The following is a 24040-nucleotide window of genomic DNA, read 5'->3' as shown; positions in this document are numbered from 1 at the left end:
GGAGGCTGTTTCACCTAATTTCTCTGTGCCAGCTGAGCAAAAGCTCCATGTGTACTGTTTCAAATCCAAAGGGCGTGATCTTACTGGCCGTTCACGCCTTGCTGTCGCTGCGGCGAGGATGGAGAATTAGGTGCCCAGTCAAATCTCTGTTCACTGCAGCGGGACCAGAAAATCCCTTCGGTGTGAACGGCCATAAGATTCGACCCATAATGTTATGATCCCAGCTAATGTTACTACTGAACAAATCAGAACCTAGGGTGGAACCTAGTATGATAAATCTTAATTTTTATATTTTGTTTGGAAACATGGAGGTTTAGAAACATGAAGTCTGCTGATGAACTTTTAACAAAGGAATAAACATTTATTAAACAAGAAAAGATAAACTATATTATACTACTCCTTCACCTCAACTATACCTTTAGAGATAGGTACAGATTTGTAAGGATAACACAAGTTGTAAAGTCTATCTGATACTTTAATGTTCACAGTAAGTACAGTCCATGTAAACCAATAGGCAATCTGTGGTCAGACGCAAGAAATTCTGAAACCAAGTGACAGATACCACACAAAGCAACTTCTATAGATTTATCAACAAATCCCCCCAAAACACATAGTGAGTCAATTGGTCTCTCAAAAATTCTGCCTTGGGTTTCGGACCTCCACTCCTGAAGAACTCGCCTTGGAATTTCCTTCCAAGCGATGCTTTCACTTGGACAACTTCAACCAGGATCTACTTCCAGGGTTTCAACCTTTCCTTTTGAGGTTCCTCTCCTCTGCATCACCATGTGCATCCAGGCTGCACCTTCCACATTCAGCTGTACTAACAGAACACTACTGCTTCATAGGCCTATGGTAAGGAGTCACCTTACCTTTGGCTGTATCCTTGGATTTCTCCTGTGTCCAGATCTTCTTGACACTTTCTACCAACTGAACTATTGCTCAGTGTCTGTGTGGGTTCCCTGTTGTTAGACACGAGCCCAGTTTTACAACTTTGTTTCAACATCCCTGAATCATTAGGGATAGCACAGCTTGATAGCACAGCTCTCCACTTCAAGGATCATAAAACCTCATTAAAATGCAAATACACAAACAAACCCACAGGCTTACAGGCAACTCTTTTAAGTGAAACCAAAATTCAGGTTCCCCCTTTCTCAACACAACAATATAGAAATATCAATTAAACTTAAAACTATAGCTTATTTCCAATATCCACAAATACAAGTCTCTATGCCTTAACAATGGGGTAGAAACTGCTGTTCGCACCAGTGGCAAGGATTGTGGCGAGCAGAGGCAACAAATTTGGTGTTTTGGAAAACGTCAGATTTTCGCAAGTGGAATATTAGCTTGAAATTTTGTTATCCTGACTTTGATTCCAGGTTAGAGGCTAGTTTCCTACTGATCACTGTCAAGAACCATATCTGCATTAATTTGCATTTCATGAATGCTCATTGAAAGGCTAACTCACCGGAATTACATTCCCCCTGCTAATTGAATGCCCCACCAGCAACAGGTCTGTTTCCCAGCTGTATATATATGATGTAGGGAGGAGTTATACAATAAATGGCAGAGTCATCAGGAGTATAGAAACACAGAGGGACCTAGGTGATCAAGTCCACAAATCCTTGAAGGTGGCAACACAGGTGGAGAAGGTGGTGAAGAAGGCATATGGTATGCTTGCCTTTATAGGACGGGGTATAGAGTATAAAAGCTGGAGTCTGATGATGCAGCTGTATAGAACGCTGGTTAGGCCACATTTGGAGTACTGCGTCCAGTTCTGGTTGCCGCACTACCAGAAGGACGTGGAGGTGTTAGAGAGAGTGCAGAGAAGGTTTACCAGGATGTTGCCTGGTATGGAGGGTCTTAGCTATGAGGAGAGATTGGGTAGACTGGGGTTGTTCTCCTTGGAAAGACGGAGAATGAGGGGAGATCTAATAGAGGTGTACAAGATTATGAAGGGTATAGATAGGGTGAACAGTGGGAAGCTTTTTCCCAGGTCGGAGGTGACGATCACCAGGGGTCACGGGCTCAAGCTGAGAGGGGCGAAGTATAACTCAGAAATCAGAGGGACGTTTTTTACACAGAGGGTGGTGGGGGCCTGGAATGCGCTGCCAAGTAGGGTGGTGGAGGCAGGCACGCTGACATCGTTTAAGACTTACCTGGATAGTCACATGAGCAGCCTGGGAATGGAGGGATACAAACGATTGGTCTAGTTGGACCAAGGAGCGGCACAGGCTTGGAGGGCCGAAGGGCCTGTTTCCTGTGCTGTACTGTTCTTTGTTCTTTGTTCTTATGTGCATCTGGTGAACTTCAGTTCATCAACAATTTTGAATTATGTTGATGTTCTTCCTCTTTCTGGGGTATAACTCCACTGAAGTGCCATTACAAACACTGTGCCAAGGCTGGACAAGGAAGGCAGGTGAAGACTGGAGGCTGTGGGGGGGTGGGGGGCGGGGGGGGAGAAGGATAAGGTGGAAGGCTGGAGTGAAGGCTGGCTGGGGAAGTAGGCTTACAGGGGTCAAGCGGAGTGTCTGGGGATGTGGGGGACCATTCGCCATCATCTGCAACCAGAGGCATGGTTGAAGATAGGGAGGGAGGTAGAATGCCTCGAAAGGGCATGGCTGGTGGAGGGCAGTCAATCTGCAACACCAAACATCCATCTGACTGGGTGAATGGTCATGGCTGACAAGGAATCATGCGCTTAGTCTTTTATGTTTCCACAGGCAATGGTCCCTCTCTAGAATCTGGAGGGGAGTAGAGACAAGTGGAGAAGTGTCCACGTTAGGCTTCCGGCATGTAACTCTCATCAGCCTTGTCAAAAAGCAATGTCTCCATATGGATTCATGTATGAATGAGAGAAATAACCATCTCTGATCCTCCACGCCATTTTTTACTTGGAAGGGTTGGGGTGGGGATGCCATGTCTAGACGGAGGCCAGGTGAAGAGCTTGGCACTTGCTGCTGAGATAAAGTGAAACCTGTAAAGGATTTGCTCACTTAATTTATCACTTTAATTCGTTCACACATACATTGAGGCGTCGATGATCAGCTGCAGGCAAACCTGCCTGGGTTAACGGCTCTCATCCAGATGGAAAGGAAGGCCCTTACTGTTGGCACATTACCAAGAGCAGCAAGAGCCTGAGCAGCAGAGAAGCAGGACAAGAGGCGGACAAATATGGAACATTGCAACAGCAAGCATTGGTCCCATCTTGGGGTGTAGTGCCAGCGGTGCTCTAGATCTAGAGGTGAGCGAAAGGTGATAGAGGTACACTAGTATATCCCAGGATGTGGCTCCTCACATCTGAAAGCTTCTCCATTATGAATTGCAGCCGCAAGGACTCTGGAGATGCAGTACTTCAATGATGCATAATTAATGAGCTGATAAGTAGAAGATCGTGCGTGTTCACCTGTCCCACTGCCCAGTGAGAATCAGACCAACTTTCCTGCCTGTCGCTGGACCTAGCCTCCAGAATGGAAATTCCAAACATAGTCTCAAATCAAGCAGTTCTCGGTTACATTAATATATTGTTTTCAGTTTTTTAATACTTTCTAAACAAAAATGACCCAGCAATTATATATATGAATGGACTTAACCAATGAACAGTAATGCAATTTGCATCAAACAGAAATTAAATAAAATGGCATTAAGTTTTCATATGGAAAAATTATAGGGCACAATTTTCTGAAAAAAATTCTAACTGCTGAATGAACAAGAAAACGGGAGAGTTGCAGACTCATTTTTTGGGCGAGTTATAAAAAAGCAATCTTGTGGCACTTGGCCAAAAAAGGTGCCAGGATGCAATTGTCACCAGTAGGGGGAATCTCGCCGGAAAAGCCACCTGCTGAGCTCAAGGGGTGCCACTGCGCAGGCACCCCAATCTCTCATTGTGCAAGGAGATCTCCTGTCACCACCCCCACCCCTCCCAAATTCCCCATCTCCCCCACCCATAGACATTGGGACCCTCCACTGATCACTCCCTCTACTGAGCCCCTGGACATGACACACCTCCCGCCCCCCGCTGATTGCCACTACTGCAGAATCCCATTCCCCCCACCGCTGATTGCTGTTCCAGAGATTGTCCCCACCCCTTCTGTCACAGACCTAGACATTACCCCCATCCCTCCGATTGCCAACCCGGCCAATCATCCCCAAAACCCCTCCCAATTGTTGCCCCGGCCGATCAACCCCGCCACCCCCCCTCCCTGCCCCCCCCCACCAGCATTCCCTCTACAGAGCTCCCACCCACCCCCTGTCATGGCTCCACCCCCTCAGACCTCACCCCTCAGGCCCCACTCCCACCATCATGCCCTGCCCTTCAGTCACTGCCAGTTGGCACTGCCAGGATGCCAGGTGAGCAGTGTTAGGGTGCTGCTGGGCACTGCCAGGCTGGCATTGCCCAACAGGCACTGCCCAGCCTTAACCCCTGACCACCTGTAGGGCTTCAATGGCCTTTGGTCCCACCGGCGAGGCCATCACATCTGGTCCCCGTTGGTGGGGACCATATGTGATCCTTGCCATCCTCGACTGGTGAGAAGGTTCGTTCAAGTGAGCCCTTACAATAGCGTTCAGGACTCACTAATAACATGCTAATGATGTCATGAATATTGAAATCAGCTTAGCTCCCTTCCTGAGCGCAAAGCCGATTTCACCGCCAAATCAGTGAGTGGTAAGATCGCGAGAGGCACAATCCTGATTTTTCACCTCTCACCTGATCTGACCGGTTCACCTCACCAATCAACTGATGGGACGAGCTGGTAAGATTGTGGCCATAATCTTACAGCATATTGTTCAGGATATTTTTACACTGAATCACAGAATCACAGAAGAGGCCCTTCAGCCCATTGAGTCTGCACCAACACATGAAATGCCCTCACCTGCCCACCTAATCCCACTTGCCAGCACTTGGCCCATAGCCTTCAGTGATCTGAGCTTTATCTTTATAAAAATTGTTTTGCAAGGTTTGTTGTTTTTATTTTAGTATGAAACACTTTTTGGGAGCCATCCTCACTTACACACAAATCTTTTTGTCTCGTACATAAAGAAGAAACTACTTACCTTCACAAAGCTTCTGTTTCATTATTTCTCTAATTCTGGAGATACCAGTGTAGTCCTCTACATGGAACACATATGTAGATGATGGCTTATTAGCAATTGCCCGAAGTTCTTCAGCTTCTACTTCCTGACCAACTCCAATTGCAAACAGTATAATTCTCTTACTCCTTGCTTCCTCTGCTGAGTGCTTCACATCATCCTGGGACTTTCCATCCGTAAGCACAATTGCTACTTTTGTCACAGCATTCGCAGCCCTGGTTGAGGTAGCAAACACATTGTTAACTCCAAATGTTATAGCTTTTCCTGTTCTAGTGTTTCCACCCCTATATAATATGGCTTCCATTGCTTTCATCAGGTCTTCATTAGACCTATATTTGTCCAACGGAATTTCCAGTTGAGGATCATCACTGTATTGTATGACACCCACTTTTGTAAACGTAGTTCCTATTTCAAAACTGCTGGATATGTTGACAATCCAGTTTTTGACTATTTCAAAATCTTTTGGTCCAACACTAAATGAGCCATCCAAAATGAAAACCAAGTCATTTGGAGCAGTTCTGCAGCCTAGAAGAAAAGAAAAAAGAAAAATGGTATTACTACAAAGGAATAATGTGCATATTATCCAGTATGTTGGTAACAATATTATTTTTGTGCTAAAATTTTTATGCACGTTTAAATATCTGAGTCAGATACATGTAACATTGCACCTAATTGTTTGGTGTTCCCATCTGTATTTTTTCTGCTAATGCTCTGGGGACCCGGGTTCACATCCCGCCACAGCAGATGGTGGAATTTGAATTCAATAAAAAAAATCTGGAATTAAGAATCTACCGATGACCATGAAACCATTGTCAATTGTCAGAAAAACCCATATGGTTGTCTATTTTTCTTTAGAGAAGGAAATTTTTCTACATGTGACTCCAGAGCCTCAGCAATGTGGTTGACTCTCAACTGCCCTTGGGCAGCTAGGGATGGGCGATAAATGCTGGCCAGCCAGCAATGTCCATGTCCCACAAATGAATAAAAAAAGGTTATTAAAGTTACAAAAAAAGTATTTAAAGGCCGTGGAAAGTTAGGAATTTTTGATTCGTGAGCCACAGGTTTCTTCAGTTGTATTTTGAAGAAAATAACATGCATGTGCTTCTCGCAAAGCAACATCTATTTCAATAATACCAAATATGGAAGTCCATAGATACAAATCCAGTTTACAAAGAAAACTGTTTCGAAACTATTCAAAAATGCTTGATATAAGGTGCATATTTCGTAACCTTTAAGGTGGATCTTTGATAACCTTTGCAAAGTTCTTCACATAGGCTCCAAATTCCATCTTATGAATGAGAAACCCACACCTACTTTATCTTCCTGCCTGATGTAACCAAACAACACTCCCATAAGGGTGGTATGGTGGCACTGTGCTTAGCACTGTTGCCTCACAGTGCCAAGGACTTGGATTTGATTCTGTCCTTGAGTGACTGTCTGTGTGGAGTTTGCACATTCTCCTTGTGTCTGCATGTTTCCTCCAGGTGCTCTGATTTCCTCCCACAGTCCAAAGATGTGCAGTTTAGGTGGATTGGCCATGCTAAATTGTCCCTTAGTGTCCAAAGATGTGTAGGTTAGATGGATTAACCATGGTAAATATGCAGGGTTACGGGGATAGGACAGGGGTTGGGGAGGTGTGGGGGTGGGGGGGGGGAGGGGGGTAGGATTCTATGGTTCACTGGATCAGACGTCAGATAAGTAACACTTATGCCAAATTCAAAATTTTTCCTGTGAAACTATGATTATTGAGAATGTGATTGATATAGCCAACAAAAACTCTGATCCCATGTTTCTTTGTATGCTTTACAAGCACATACTTCAAAATTGTACACTCCTTGTCCAGACCTTTCTCTCCATGTGGGTAGCAAACTAGGGATCATAGTCCAATTTTATCCAAATAGTATGTCTGACTTTGAACTTGATCACAAAGATGAAAAGGCACTTTTGTAATTCATCATTATACTTAATGCTCAATAATCATTCTTAATGTACCCAAGCTGTAAATATAACAAAATAACTTTGCCGAAAATAAATAGCAGATCTGTCACCATCTGAAAAGAAGAAGGACAGGATACTGTTTCAAGAATTAACCACTTGTTGTGATTGTGAATTCACAACCTATCTCTCGTTTTAAATAGCAATGTTTTCAGCTAACAAATAAAGATCTATCTAAGTATGCACTTTGTAGATAAAGTGCTCATCCAAAAAAATCTACAATTCAATAAAAAAAATCTGGAATTAAGAATCTACCGATGACCGTTATACTGCATGGTAATCGTCACATAAGCTTTTCAGAAATTTTTTTTAAATTTCTTGATATTAGGGACATAGATTACAAGAGCAAGGAGATTATGCTGAACATATACAAGACACTAGTTTGACCTCAGCTGGAATATTATGTAGAGTTCTTGGAACCACACATTAGGAAGGGTGTGAGCGCATTGGAGGGAGTGCAGAAGAGGTTTACAAGAATGGTTCCAGGGATGAGAAATTTCAGTTATGAGGATAGATTGGAGAATTTGGGTCTGTTCTCCTTGAAATCATGAGGGGTCTGGACAGAGTAGATAGAGAGAGAGACTGCTTCCACTTGTAAAAGGATCGAAAACCAGAGGGCACCGAGTTAAAGTAATTTGCAAAAGAAGCAAATGCGACGTGAGAAAAAACTTTTCACACAGCGAGTGATTCAGGTCTGGAATGCACTGTCTGGAAGTGTGGTGCAGGAAGGTTCAATCGAGTCATTAGGTGATTATGTGGATAGAAGCACTGTTCAGGAGTACAGGGAAAAAGTAGGAGAATGGCACTAAATTATAATACTCAGTCGGAGAATTGTTGCAGACCGGATGGGCTTAATGGCCTCCTTTTGCACTGTAACAATTCTGTAATTCTGTGAAAAATATTCCCTCCATATTCCTTCCTGGGGCGGCATGGTGGCACAATGACACAGTGATTAGCACTGCTGCCTCACAGCACCAGAGACACGGGTTCAATTTCGGCCTCAGGTGACTGTGTGGAGTTTGCACGTTCTCTCCATGTCTGCGTGGGTTTCCTCTGGGTGCGCTGGTTTTCTCCTACAGTCGAAAGATGTGCAGGTTAGTTGATTGGCCATGCTAAATTGCCCCTTAGTGTCAGGGGGATTAACAGGATAAATACCTGGTGTTACGGGGGTAGGGCCTAGGTGGGAATTGTAGCGGTGCAGGCTCATTGGGCCAAATGGCCTGCTTCTGCATTGTAAGGATTCTATGATCTCTCCCAGCGCATGCTAAATGAGGTCTTCATTGAATCTGGTCGAGACTTTCCATGATCAACATTGTACCTGGACACAAGTTCCATTGCTTGATAATGTAATTCATCAATGTGACGAGCCAAATACCACAAAAGAAAACTGAAAATGAAGTATTAGTTTCTTACTTGATCTTACATCATCCTCCACAGCTGTACTGAATGTTTGGAATAGCAGCAACAGAAAACTGTGCAGGACAAGTTTCATGGCTTTTACATTCAGTTCCATGTCATACGCTTTTGGAAGCACTAGCCCAAGTACACATTAAAAACTGAAATGAAGAAAAACGACAAATACTGATCATGTTATAGTCACAGAAAGTAAAATAAATGTTCCTGTTTAACCAAAATGCTTTCCATGATCTTTCAAATTCCTCCGAGCTTTTGAATAACATCTTTACTGGAAGAAATTCAAAAAAGTTAAAGCGCATGGGGTTGAAGACAGTGTTTTGTGATGGAGAGAAAGCTGGATAGCTGTTTGGCAGACAGGAAGCAAGAGTTAGCATGGGTCTTTTTCTAACTGGCAGGCAGTGATTAGTGGGGTTTTGCAGGGATCTGTGCTAAGACCCCAACTGTTCACATTATATATTAATGATTTGGAATAGGGGACTAAATGTATTATCTCCAAGTTTGAAGATGATACAAAGTTGGGTGGGAGAGTGAATTGAGGGAAGGATGCAGAGATGCTTTAGCGTGATTTGGACAGGTTGAGTGAGTGGGCATATGCATGGCAGATACAATGTGACCCCCACTCTTCTTCTGAAACATATGTTTACCCCCATCCCTTGCCCTCATCCCTTGTCTCCCCATCCCTTGCATTCCTCCCTCTACCCCTTGCCCTCCTCCTTTGTCCTCCCACCCTTGCATTCCTCCTTGCACCCCTAGCCCTCTTCCCTTGTCCCCCCATTCCTTTTCCTCCTCCTTTGTTCCCCCACCTCTTGTCCTCCAGCCTTTGCCCTCCATTCTTGTTCCCTCACCCCTTCATATGTTTCACCCTGCTGCCACCACCCCCGCCCCCCTCCCCACCCCGCACCCAACCATACACCAGGGAGATGGGCCCGTCTGTGTTGGCAGTGTCAGCGGGTCTGATTGCAAGGCATGATGGTAATGGCGACTCGCTATGAGGGAAGTTGTGGTGCTCCTCATGATGATGAGAGATCTGACCCTCCTCTTTCACCCATTAATTGGCTATAGCCAAGAAATTACAAGTCAGGCTTTCGCAACCTGTTCTCTCAATTTATCAATCTAAACCCCAGCATCATACCTTCACTGGTAACATTTAAAGGAATATTTGCTTACAGAGCCATTAATGAAGACAGAACTTGGGAGATGTGGCCCTTCTGTAGATTTACAGATTTTCCTTACAACAAGCGTGGAAAATATTGCAACACAAAATTTGAACATTTTGGGCAACTTCAGACAAGAATAATACAGACATTTCCAGCCTGCATTAGCTAGGCCTCAAGATCCAAAAGATTCAAAGCAAGAAGTCAAAAATACAAAACTAACTTCACAATAGAAGCTTGACCCTTTAAGGAAACTAATACATAAATACCAGCACAGACAACAATGTCACCAGATCTTTAGAGGGATGGGGGATATAGGCGTGCTCCAAAGCTGTAACGAGGAAAGTGAAAGAAATTGGATTGCAGTCTTGAGTAACATTATTTTACCACGTATTAATATCTTATTTAAATAGCTGCGCATTTAATCAAACCACAGAAAACAACAGAGGAAGTTTCAAACTTTTCGCATAAGGCACTGAACCAGAATATGTCCATACCTTTGTGTCCTCCATGTTACACCAGTAATTTAGATGCAGATTGGCAGAAGGGAAGGGGAAGAAGTATCCTTTAACACAGAATGTATGTTTTTTGTTACAAGATAGATAGATGCAAAATACGGGCTGGATTTTCCTCCTTCTCCACGGCATGTTTCGTAGTGACGGGATATTATGATCCCGTTGTTGTCAATGGGGTTTCCCATTGAATGCACGTCTTACCATCTACAGCGGGGGTGCACCATCGGCAGGACTATACGATCCCGCCAGTGTAAATGGCAGTAAGATTTTGGCAATGGACAGGATTTTTCTCCTCTTCCCTGGCGTTTTGCGGCGGTTGGATGCAGCATGCCACTCACTGGTGGTGGTATCTTATGATCCCACCATTGTCAACGCGGTTTCCTATTTAATGCACCTCACGTCACCGGGAAATGCATGGCAGGGGTGTAGTCGGCAGGACCGCAAGATCCCACCAGTGTGAAAGCAGCAAGATTTTGGTGTACATGTTTAACTATGTTTTAAGCAAAAGCTTTATAGAGGACAAAATCTATTTATGATTTTATTTGTTTTAATAATTTCTTACCAAGGAATTAATCAGCTGCTTCTAACATTTATAATTGCATCCAGAAATTAAAAGTGATAATTGGTAATGTCAAATATTAATCTTAAGCAATGTGTGTGTTAGTCCGGATGTCATCTCGAATTTGTTCGACCAAACATATTCAAATTATAAAGTATGTACGTGACAAAAAGAAAGTGCAGCAAGTCAGCAACTACACTTCTAGAGGACTATATTTACTGGCTGAAGTCCAGCTGCAAATCGGTTCTCATTATGTGGAACATCCAATGCAAATTATTAAATCCAGAAATTGTTTTGGAGGGCATCTTAAAGGGAAGTTTTGTAACAAGAGAATAACTCCTTTGCAAGACTCCATGTGTATCTGATATCCAATTTACAGTTTCTAGGAAATCTCTGAGTAATATTCCCTTGTGTCTTAGTGAGGGAAAAGGAGGCAAAGTGGTTCAAGATGCCGGCTTTTATTCTCAAAATCTAAATTTAAACCCTGCTCTGTATAATGTTATATTGATTATTTTGGCAAGTCTTAATTAAATTAATTCATTTTTAGTGACTTCAGACAGGTACAGACACAACATCTGAAGATTTTAGTCATAATCCTGACAGCTCTTTTTTGAGGCAAATACATTCCAACTAACACCCTATGAGTGTTCAATTTCCAGAGTATCGGCCAAACAAAAAAGAGGCAGAAACTTGAAATGTTTCATCAACATACCCTTAGCATTTGAAGTTAGTTTCCTGGAGAATCCTGATGTGGATGGGAGGCTACTGTCTAAACCAGGTGGAGTATAAATTGTATATTGCATATGACAAAATTATATCTATAGTGCAATTTTCTTGAGATTCACTCAGTTAGTTTGATTTCCTCCCTTTTTCTTCCCAGTATAAGTCAAGCAGTGTGCACTTTGAATTTAAATACATAGACCCATGTTTAGCACATTTGTACATTTTGGACTACCTCTATGAATTTGCACTTACACGAAATCAGGCGAAAGACAAACCCTGGCACTCTGTTGCTCTGTGGAACATTATCTTCAACCATTAGCATAAATAACCCTGCTGCACTCCTGAAAATAATTATTTTTTGCTGATATTGCTTACTGTAATCTTGCAGATACTTAAGCTAAAGACATTCTGTACTGTACTGCAGCTTTTTGGAAGCCATTTCACCTACTTTGGACTTCACCTACCTTGATCTAACTTCCCTTATCTCAGCTTTCACTGCAGCATGGGAGCAATTTAACCAGTTAGAGCATGGGCCTCCGATGAGGAAAAAGAGTAGCAGCAACACCAATCAGGAACAAAACAAACATGGACAGCATCAATAATAGCAGTTGCCTTCTCCATAGCCACATGTTGCTCCACAGGGCAGAGGAGATGAACACAGAGCTCCAGATTGACAAAGATGATACTCTAACATAAGGTTTACAGGCAGAGAAACAGCTTTCTCGAGGTGACAAAGCAACAGTGCCTCAGAAGGCTTAAATTTTTGAGGCAGCCTCTTGGAACAAGACCTCCTCCCGAAGGGACAGGCGGGCACGCATTGCCAGTGGCCGTCAAAGTCACTATATGCCTAAGTTCCTTTGCCTCTAGCCCATTCCTGGGATTTGGCTGCAAGTAACACGTGCAGGATTTCACACTCTGCTACATGCAAATGTATCTTCCTGACGATACATGCCATCTTTGCCAAGGCTACCACTTACATCCACTTTTGATAATGAGATCAGTCACAGAGGGCTCTCTGTACTGCAGTGGTTGGATTTCTCAAGGTATAGTGAGTCATTTACTGCACACAAATGCCAATCAAGGTGTTTTCAGATCAGCTTTGAATATTTATTGGTCAGAAGGGATTTCACCCCCTTAGCATTCAGCTTGTAGACGATCACCAAATGTTTATCATGCATGTCTATGCATAATATCCTGGAAGCAGCCATGATTCATTCATTCTGTGATAGTCACATTTCCATCAACTTTCAAAATTGTTCCATCACACAACATGAATGACAGGCTCTTGGTGACAAAGCTGCCGGTTAATGATTCTTGGGAGAAGCTCTATTACTGCTGCAGAGGGGAGGTACCATATGGGCAACATGACCAGAAAGGCAATTGTTGAGAAAGCCATTGGACTTGCTGAAGATTAAATTTAGATGCCTGGACATATCTGAGGTTGCTCTTCAGTATTAACCAGCAAGGGTCTCCAGAACTGTTCTGCTGTGCCTTGCATATCACTGAGCTGTAGAGGGGAGTGGATTTGCAGCAAGATGAAGGTGCAGATTGTTTAGCATTGAAAGGGTTAATGATCACACAAGTTTAAAAATCACATAAGCTGTTATGAGAGAAACCATAGGCTTGTATTAAAGCCGACCCAGATAAGCATCAAGGCCTAATTACAAGGGAGGAAATCAGAGAATATAGGTTTGTTTATCTAACAAAGGCCCTTAGTCTGAAAGAATTCATTAAAACAGACATCTGGACAGAAGAGAGGTAATTGGTAGCTACAAATTCTGATATAAGCTGGGATATCAAGGATAACTTGTAACAATGGTCAGCTAACATGAGTAAACATTGCATATTATAATTAAGCAGGCGTGCAATGATGGTGATTAGTTTTAATATTTGTATTGTTTGCATGATGTAACCCTAATCAATAGTTGTAAGTGGATAGAAAAAACTCCTATATCTTGATTGGCATATGTTAATTATTTGTCATCAAATTTGAAACCATGTCTGCTTGTGTAATCCTGAATTCTGTATTCTGGCTGGCTACTAATTAGCTGGGAACACTTCAGCAGTCACGGGCATTCAGCCTCTGATCTTCGGGTAAGCGTTCTCCAAGGCGGCCTTCATGACACGACCACGCAGAATCACTGAGCAGAAACTGATAGCCAAGTTCCGCACACATGAGGATGGCCTCAACTGGGGTCTGGGTTCATGCCACACTATCTGTAACCCCCACGACTTGCCTAGGCTTGCAAAATCTCACTAACTGTCCTGGCTGGAGACAATACTTGTGCTTGGCCCTCTCTCCACTCATATTGTCTGTACTTTTAAGATTTGATTACCTGTAAAGACTCGCATTCCAACCATTATCTTATAAATTGAGTTTGCGTCTGTATATGCCCTGTTTGTGAACACAAGTCCTCACTCACCTAATGAAGGAGTGAGACTCCGAAAGCTTGTCCTGCCAAATAAACCTGTTGGACTTTAACCTGGTGTTGTGAGACTTCTTATTGTACAAGTTGTCTTCCAGGGTCCTTGCTAAATACCTGAGGAATGTGGCAGTTGCATTGAAGGGGACAGGTGGGGGCAGGGTGTGGAAAGGAGAGCTGGAATGGAGAAGTGGAAAAATAGAAGTGAAAAAGAACGATGATAAAATGGATGAATGAGATGAAATGAAAAGGAATAAAATAAATGGAAATGGGGTAAAGGTGGAGAAAAGAGTTCATCCTCTGAAGTTGTTGAATTTAACAATCTGTAACTGTTCTGCCATTCTCATATTCTGATCACTTAAAGGATACTCTTAGCACCTTCTCAGCCTTCTGCATCCTCATTTACATTACCTTTGTCCAATTCCACATCCCCCTTTCCCCGCCGACCCCAATAGTACAAATCTCTGCTGATTCTCTTTGCTCTTAACTCTGATGAAGTGTCATTCAGACTCGAAACATTGGCTCTATTCTCTCCATGATGTGGAGATGCCGGTGTTGGACTGGGGTAAACACAGTAAGAAGTTTAACAACACCAGGTTAAAGTCCAACAGGTTTATTTGGTAGCAAAAGCCACACAAGCTTTCAGAGCTCTAAGCCCCTTCTTCAGGTGAAGAAGGGGCTTAGAGCTCCGAAAGCTTGTGTGGCTTTTGCTACCAAATAAACCTGTTGGACTTTAACCTGGTGTTGTTAAACTTCTTACTCTATTCTCTCCCACAGATGCTGTCAGACGCTGCTGAGTTTTTCGAGCATTTTCTGTTTTTGTTTCAGACTCCAGCATCTGCAGTACTTTACTTTTATTGCATATTAAACAGCTGTGTGAAAAGCTCCGTGACTTGAAGGGAACAAAGTTGTCATAAATTAAAAGGCTGAATATCAAAAAGCACCATGAAAGATATTCAATGAAGAGGGGCAGAAGGAGGAGGAAGAAGAGAGGAGGAGGAGGAGCTTGTTGTAACCAAGACGCTTGCAACCACTCAGCTGGCTGCCAGAGAAGCCTCAGCTAATCTAAGTATGAGGCCACATGCCACTTCAATTCTAAACCATGTGCCTCTATCGCTCCTCCACAACAAAATCATTCCTATAATCAAAATTCTACCATAACATTGCTCATAATCCTCATCCCTTTTTACACCTTCCAACCTGGTCATACCATTCCTCTAAGGTTATTTGGAATTCGGGAGCAAAGTAGATGGCAAGAGAATGACAAATTCAAATAAAGTGCTTGATTCATTGAAACAAACATATATCTAATATCATCAATGTTATTATTACAAACTTAAGTGAATCCCCTTGTAAAAGTATTAAGCTGTTCTCATTCACTTCCAATTTCTCCTTTGTGCTGCAATTTCTGTGGCTTAAGCTGAGCTAGAGGCAGGCTAATATTCCTCTGCTCTGACAGATGAGATGCTCATGGTGAATGTCCTCTGCATTGTGAAGCCTGTGAGGCCCCAACCAAAGGCTGCCTAACCCATGCACGTGACAACATTTGGGGCTGTTTAGATGTTGTTGGGGTGGAGAAGAGTGACAGGAAAGGGTAAAGAAGCAGGAGCACCTTGAGAAGAGTCTTTCTCCTTTTATCTGCTAGTCAAGAGTTGTGATGTGGAGAGTCAAGAGTTGGACAGAACTTCACTGAATTTCAGTGAGGCACTGAGCCATTAAGGTGAGGCTTTTCTCCATCCTGTGTAAAGTCAAAGACTGACTGTGCAGGCCATTGGGTCAGGGCCAGCATGCACTTGGTTGCCTGCTATGTCTGATTCTCCATTTGGGTCGCCACTCTTTCCATGCAGGTGGACATCAGCACAAACGTCTGATATGTCACGGCACTAATGCTAGAGACAGACCTCTTCAAAGTCTCTGCAAGAGTGCACATTGCCATTAGAAATTCTGGGAGGAGCACATACATTCCCATTCATACTTCAGAAATTCTCTTTTTGTAATTGATCCTCGAAGTTCAGCATCTAGTTTAGCTGAGCATTGTTTGAAGTATTCTATGTCCTCCAGTAGGAATTCACCAATGCTGTCCTTGCCTACAACATTGCCTTGCTCACATGTGATGTGTTCCTTACTGTGTGAAAACCTACATATCTCGACTGTAGTATTGACCAAGTTATGTGTACCTGCATGGGTGGAGACTTCACAAACAATGTGCAGGTGCGTCCTCAGGTTGCTTTCCCTCCTCCTGCTGCTTTTTCACCCTTGAAGGACCTGTGGAAGATGAAAGACATGAATTATTGGCCTCGTTTAAGGTGAGAAAAGGTTTCAAACTATGGGCCCGATTTTACCAAAATTTACGGGCGCGAAATTGCGGTAAAGTTGGGCATCAGGCCTAAAACGCGATCTGCACCCGACTCATGGCAGATCGCGTCTTTACCGAGCGCCGATCCGGGTGCAGGTTTGGCGCGCGCCTGAATCGGCCAGCGCGACGATTTAAATGCATTTGCATGCATTTAAATCGACTTAATAAAGCTCGCGTCCAACTTTACCGACGAATCCGACTTTACCAGGTTGCAGCCCATTTCGCGTCCGCGCATTAAACGACCTGCTAAATAAAAGTCCGAATGGGACTCCAATTCAGCAGGGGAACCGCCGAAGCCAATCCCCCCCCCCCCCCCCCCCCCACCGATCGGACAGCCCTGGGAGGCAGGCCCCACCAGAAGACCACCCCCCCCCACCCCGGGAGGCACCCCCCCGACCTAGCTTGATCGCTGGTCTCCCTCCACCAGCCTTCCGATCTGCAGTCCATCGACAGCCTCCTGCATGTTCCTGGCCTTGCTCTGCCTTTCCCAGGGAGGCGGGGGAGGGGGGGGGGGGGCGGGGGGGGGATGGAGAAGGGGAGTGACGTGTCTGCCCCTGGGGGTGAGAGGGGGCCGCTGCCAGTCTGCGGCCGATCCCTCCTCCCCACCGGAGGAGGGATTGGAGGAGGAATCACCCCCCCCAGGGGCAGACACGTCACTCCCCTTCTCCATCCCCCCTCCCCTCCAGGGGCAGACACGCCACTCCCCTTCTCCATCACCACCCCCCCCCCCACCCGCCCCCCCCAGGGGAGACACCTCACTCCCCTTCTCCATCCCCCCTCCCCCCCAGGGAAAGGCAAAGCAGCACAGACAGCAGAGAGGATGAAAGGAATTCCCTTTGGAGGGTAATGTCCAAATCACAGGAACTAAAAACCTGACAGTCCAAAATCTGGGATAATATTTCAAAATGTATATCCCCCCATCCCTGTCCTGTAATATTATCCCAGATTTTGGACTGTCAGGTTTTTAGTTCCTGTGATTATAACGTGGACATTATCCTCCAAAGGGAATTCCTTTCATCCTCTCTGCTGTCTGTGCGGCTTTGCCTTTCGCGCCCGGGCGCGCTGCCTGCGGTCTGTTCCGAACTCCGGCTGCTCCAACAGCGCTAAGCCCCGCCTAATAGACTGGCGCCGAAAAAAGGCGTATGGGCGCGCTGGAGCACGGTTGCCAGGCGTGGATCCGTTTGACGACCGGACCCAGCACTTAGTCCCGATTTGGTAAAATCGACCCCCATATTTTGTGCATATCATGCTATTTCAGTTAGTCTTGACATCAATTCAGCATGAGTATCATGTGAGAATGACAGGGTGATAACAAATGCTGTCAACAGCTCACATGGTCTCTGCCACCCTGTTATTGTCTAGAGCCTGTTCCACTGCAGCAGTCAATATAACTATCTGCAGGTCCATCTCCAGATCTCTGCCTCTGTCCAAATCATTAAGATATAATGAGAACAGTTGGGGTCCTAGCATAGATCCCTGTGGTACCCCACTGGACACTGCCTGCCAGTCAGAAAAAAGACTCGTTTATTTCAACATTTTATTTCCTGTCTGCTAACCAGCTTTCTATCCATCTCCAGACACTGGCCATATTTCCATGTGGTTTAACTTTACATGGTAATCTGCTGTGTGAGACCTTGTCGAAAGCATTCTGAAAGTCTAAATAAACCACATTCATTCAACTCATTCCTGTTCAGCTCTACTAGTTACATCCTCAAAGAATTCCAGCAGATTTGTCAAGCATGGTTTTCCTTTCATAAATCCATGCTGACTTTGTCTGATTATACCACTGCTTTCCAAATGTGGTGCTATGAAATCCTTGATAATGTACTCTAGCAACTTCCTCAGTACTGATGTTAGGCTCACTGGTCTATAGTTCTCTGTTTTCCCTCCACCTCTTTTTTGAATAGCAGGCTTACATTAGCTACCCTCCAATCTGTAGGAACCAGTCCAGAGTCAAATAATTTTGGAAAATGACCAACTATAGATCTACTATTTCTAGGGTCACTTCCTTAAATAATCTGGGATGAAGATTATCAGGTCCTGGAGATTTATCCACCTTCAGTTCGTCAATTTCCCCAAAACCTGTTTCTCTCAGAACTTGCAGTACATTAGCCATGTCTTCCTTTGTGAAGACAGAAGCAAAGTATGAATTTAGTTCCTCAGCCATTTATTTGTTCCCTGTTATGAATTCCCCCATTTCTGACTGTAAGGGGCCTACATTTAAAAAAAAATATTTTTCTCTTCATCTATATATAGAAACTTTTATAAGTGAGTTTTTATATTCCTTGCTAGTTTACTCATATTCTATTTTCTCCTTCTTAATCAATCCCTTTGTCCATCTGCTTCCAAACCTCAGGTCTATTGCTTTTTCTTGCCTTTTTGTGTACTTTTACTTTGAATCTAAAAGCAGAATATTTTAAAAAGTGTACAACTTGTAAGTGTTAAAGTTCACCGAGACTTGGTTAAGAAGTTTGGTTCAGAGTACAAGTAACTGTGTTCATTGTACTTTTAATATCCTTAACATAATTGACTAAGCATAATGTAGTTACTAGTATTCATGTTAGTTGATTTTTGTGTAGTTAAATTATTTTGTTTTAAACAGTGAATCTTGTGGCTTCATTCTTTTAGTAAATACCTGGGTCTTCCGATTTACAAAAAGAAAATAAGTTACTGTCTCGATGGAGATCGAAACAAGAAAGAGCAAGAGATTCAAATCATGCAGCAAGAGCCATTAACTCCCACAGCAAGCGATATCAACTCCCATATTTCCAGGAAGCAATCAACAAATCAGCCTGGAAACAGGGAAATGTTGCAGGGCAGACAAAAGGTGGCAACAAAGGTTCGGCAATGTCTCTGTGGATTTTCCTCCAGTCTACACAGGAACAGCAGGCGGTGCTGTTTTCTACAGACAGCAAGAAGAGACCCTCCCACCTGTCCAAGGAAACCCGGATGGACAGAATAGTGGAAGTTAACAGCCATGGGGTCCAGCAATGCACACAGGTCTAGTGTTGAAAGCGGGTCAATGGCTTACTCTGCACGGTCAGGATGAGGGCAATTGAATGAAGAAAGCACTGTGGTTTTCATGTGGGCAAGGTGCGATGATACTCACTGGGGAGGGATTGACTAGGTAGATGAATGAATTGTATGACTCAACAGCAGCTATATCATGAGCAATAGCTGCATGTGGGTGACAAGCATTTGCTACTTGATGCCAGCATCCTCCAAGTTCGGTGAGAGTGGATGCAGCATGTTTTTTGATTCATTTATGGGACGTAGGCGTCGCTGGCTAGACCAATATTTATTGCCCTTCCTTAGTTGCCTCTGAGAAAGTGGTGATGAGCTGTCTTCTTGAACCACTGCAGTCCCTGAGGTATAGGTATGTCCATAGTGCTGTTAGGGAGGGAATTCCAGATCTTGACCCAGTGACAGTGAAGGAACGGCAATATATTTCCAATTTAGGTTGGTGAATGGCTTGGCGGGGAACCTCCAGGTTGTGGTGTTCTCGGGTATCTGCTGCTCTTGTCCTTCTGGATGGTAGCGGTCATGGGTTTGGAAGGTGATGCTGAAGGAACCTTGGTGAGTTCTTGCAGTGTACCTTATAGATGGTATACATGGCTGCCACTGTTCGTCAATGGTGGAGGGATTAAGTGTTTGTGCAAGGGATAGCAATCAAGCAGGCTACTTTGTCCTGGATGGTGCCAAGCTTCTTGAGTGTTGTTGGAGGTGCACTGATCCAGGCAAATGGAGAGGATTCCATTACACTCCTGACTTGTGCCTTGCAGATGGTAGACAGGCTTTGGGAAATCAGGAGGTGAGTTACTTGCTGCCGGATTCCTAGCCTTTGGTCTGCTATGGTCACCACAATTTTAATATGGCTAGTCCAGTTCAGTTTCTGGTCAATGTTTTAACCCCCAGGAAGTTGACAGTGGGGGATTCAGCAATGGTAATGCCATTGAATGTCAAGGAACGATGGTTGAGTCTTCTCTTGTTGTAGATGGTCATTGCTTAGCACATGTGTGGTGTGATTGTTACTTGCCACCTGTCAGCCCAAGCTTGGATATTTTCCAGGTCTCGCTGCATTTGGACATGAGCTGCTTCAGTATTTGAGGAGTCGTGAATGATACTGAACATTGCACAGTCATCGGCAAACATCTCCACTTCTAACCTTATGATGGAAGGAAGGTGAAGATGGTTGGGCTTTGGACACTGCCCTGAATAACTCCTGCAGCGACGTCCTGGAGCTGAGATGATTGACCTCCAGTTACCACAACCATCTTCCTTAGTCCCAGGTATGACTCCAACCATAGTATCAATGTATCCCTACAGTACAGAAGGAGGTCATTTGGCCCATCAAGCCTGCATCAATAACAATTACACCCAGGCCCTATCTGCATATTCGCAGCCCATGCAAATGAAAGTGACCATCCAGGGCATGTGTTCTACTGTGTCTCAGGTGTGTGAATGCATGGTTTCCCTTATTGAGAGGCAACCCTCATGGACAGCCAGATTCAGCAGACCACTCAGTGACATTCAGACCTGCAAGCTATTGCTTTACCCAAGAGCAGGCAAGAAAGAGGGAAGCAAAGTGCCTGGACTTCCCTCCAGGCGCTCCTTTATCTCCAGTAGACAGCATAGAGAAGCTGCCTTTCAAAAGGGAAGAGGAGTGGCAGCTTGGTACATCTGGAGGTTCTTTTCAAGGTGGACCGATGGTGAATTGCTCCTCAATCCCTTTGTCAGTGACCTGTTGCCTCCAGTAGCTGTAGTCACAGAGGAGGCAGCTGCATCTGTACAGGAGCCCTCAGGATGCTGTGGCCCTCCAGACCTTGGGCACCCAGAATATAACCGCTAAGATTATTCTAGCCACGGGGTATCATGATCAGCAACCTGCCTGCAACTCAGCTGTAAATTCCTGGACTGCACCCCATTGGAGCTGGAGTTGGGAATTTGCATGAACCTCCCTTGTTCAACTATTCATGGTTCTTGCCTCTGCTGCAGGTGCCTCATTCTGCTTGCTCTGCCTCCTCTTCCACATCCTCCTTTTCAGAAGATGAGTGAGACTCATCCAACTCCTCTGGCTGCAAGGCCTCCCCTGCTCTGTATGCTAGGGTTGTGCAGTGTGCATCAGACAACAATGGTCCTGGAAACCTTCACTGCAGCATATTGCAATGTGCCACCGAAATGTTCCAAGTAACGAAATTTCATCTTCATCAGACCAATTAGCTGCTCAATTGTGGCTCTCGTCAATGCATGGCAGACATTATAAATGTTACTTGGCTTTAGTGCAAGGGTTTCTCACCAGCGTCAGCAGCTGTTTCCTGTGTGGATATCTCTTGTCCCCAAGGCATGCTTGGGATGGAATCAGCTATGACACCTGGGAATATTGAAGTACACAAGAGTCATAGGTGCTCCCTGGGAAGCTGGCTCACAGTTGCAAGATGCACTTACAGTAGTCATATACCATTTTGAGAAGCACTCCTTCCTGTTTATGAAGGCTGCAGGCTCGTCCAAGGGAGCTATGGTTGCCAAATGGGTGCAATCAATTAGATCCAGCACTGGTGGAAAGCCTGTAAATGTCTCAAATCCAAGAGAGACCTTTCTGGCTATCAGGGTCAGTGTGGTAGTGCATAAACTCTCTGGTCCTCTTGAACAAAGTAAGAAGTCTCACAACACCAGGTTAAAGTCCAACAGGTTTATTTGGTAGCAAAAGCCACTAGCTTTCGGAGCGCTGAAGGAGCAGCACTCCGAAAGCTAGTAGCTTTTGCTACCAAATAAACCTGTTGGACTTTAACCTGGTGTTGTGAGACTTCTTACTTTGTTTACCCCAGTCCAACGCCAGCATCTCCACCTCTTGAACAAGACATGAGTGACTTCTTAAATGCAGTGGTATCTGCCTGGAATATCTTGCACATATTCCCAGTGGATCCCTGGGGTTGGCGATGGTGTCCCTTAACAGCCTCAGTCTTCTCTAGCACTTTGACATATAGAAGTAGTTCATGGAAAATTGATGGTACGACCCATCTTTGGTCTAATTTCTGCTGCCATTCCCCCTTCATCATTCTGTGGCCCATCGAGTCACTGTTAATGCTGCTGCTCCAGCACTGGAGCCTCTGATGCCTAGTCCATCCTCCTCTACTTTGAAACCAGAAGGATTGGGTGGATGAATCCCCCTTTACCCTTTGCTGCACTTGGGTAGGGAATGTCCTTCAGTGGGGCCCAGGCTTGGCCAATACACCTGACATCTGAGGCACTGCACCGGTTCTTGCCTGAGAGACTACAACACCTAATGGCTGCCCCTCAGCTCCTCTGAACTGCTCCTTAGATCCTTGATATGCCCCTCAGTTTGGTGATTATGATGACCTCCTCGCTCCTTTTGGCAGCATTTTCCACTCTAATGGAAGGCCACTCCACAATAGCTGGCCTTCCACAAAGACTCTGTAGATCCGGCCAACTCTGAATGGTTGGGGAATCTGATGGCCAGCCCCAGTGGACTCCATTAAATTTTGCCAAATGAACATGATGTGTTTGTCAATTTCTGTGACAGGCTAGAAAAATGCCTATTGCTTTTTGCCTTTGAAGAAACAACTTGAATGCTTAATACATCAATGTTTGAACTACCTTTTGTCTCAAGTATTGAATTAAACTTACGTAAATACATTTTGCTTTATGAAGGCACAGATAAATATAACTTTGTCCTAAATATTTTGTGAGAAAATGGCCATAAATCAGAAACATGACAATGATTTCCTGCAAAAAAGACACATGTTGTCAAAGCTTTTCATCTTGCACTGCTCAGTATAATTTGCAAGAATACCAAATGTAAAGGGAACAGAATCTGTAGTTCAGCTGTTAGCAACAAGCAAGGTACTGGCTGTACCCAACCAGCCCGTGCTTGCAAAACTCAAATCACAGTCATCCATCCTCATTCGTAGCTACGATTTTCCGGTGCCATCAAGAGTGAATGGAGTTTTGGCTGGATCACCTAATTTTCCATTCTCACTTGCAATGGGTCCTGCCACGGTCAAGACCAGGGAATCCCATCCATAGTGTCCAACTTTAGATGTGACTCTACGATTGGTCAACATTTGCTAAACAATCCTCAGTATGTTAATTACACTGACAACCATTCAAGATCATCATTTGAGCTCACAGTGAGACACACCTTATGCATGTTAGAAGCCACATATATTAACACACAGGGCTCAGTTATTTGCAAACAGAAATTTTTTTTTTACACACATTGCACCTGTTTTAACTAACAACATAGGAGATAGCCATTCTCAGTTCATTCCCCAGGGCAATGCCTTGACCAATCAGTCAACCTGCTTGGTTTGAATTTAAACAAAACTTGGCAGTTAACTGTCAGTTATCAGTAAATTGGTGCATTCTCCATGGCCAACACCTCGACCAATCAGAGTTAATTTGCCAACCAATTAGTACTCTCTTCTCATGAAGTATAATTGTTGTTTCCTTCACATTTGATATTTTTGTGAATTCTCCTGATCAGTGCAAGGCAAAAGGTTCAACATGCCTTTTTCAGCAATACTCAAGTTCCACTACCAAAGGGTATCAAAGTGCTGGGAAGAAAGGAAGAAGACCACTAAAGGAGTATTGGGGGATCAGATTGCATGAGAGAGGCTTGGTGCCCACCTGCTGCTATCTGCATTTTGTGATGATACTATTCCTTTAAGAAATGTATTCGTATCATGTTTGTTGTAAGGGGTATGTTTGGAGTTCAGATCTGTTTTACATGGTGCCTATTTGTCTGTAAAACAGACATCTCATATGCTGAGAATTCAGGCTAATGATTGATT

General features: G+C 44.2%; 1 protein-coding gene across 1 annotated transcript in view; it reads right to left on the bottom strand.

The window, feature by feature from the left end:
* LOC144493806 (uncharacterized) overlaps window positions 1-16125 on the bottom strand; it is a 229650-nt gene extending 213525 nt beyond the window's left edge. The window contains exons 1-3 of the mRNA XM_078213330.1: window positions 16051-16125; window positions 8497-8639; window positions 5053-5613 (exon numbers count right to left, since the gene is read on the bottom strand). Of these exons, the coding sequence (XP_078069456.1) occupies window positions 5053-5613; window positions 8497-8596 (661 nt within the window). The 5' untranslated portion in view covers window positions 8597-8639; window positions 16051-16125. The remainder of the gene's footprint in view (window positions 1-5052; window positions 5614-8496; window positions 8640-16050) is intronic.
* Between the last annotated feature and the right edge of the window lie 7915 nt (window positions 16126-24040).

The sequence above is a fragment of the Mustelus asterias genome, chromosome 5 (genome assembly GCF_964213995.1).
Source record: "Mustelus asterias chromosome 5, sMusAst1.hap1.1, whole genome shotgun sequence".
Lineage (NCBI taxonomy): Eukaryota > Metazoa > Chordata > Chondrichthyes > Carcharhiniformes > Triakidae > Mustelus > Mustelus asterias.
The sequence above is the reverse complement of the archived record's forward strand: the minus strand, read 5'-3'. Positions and strand labels throughout refer to the sequence as shown.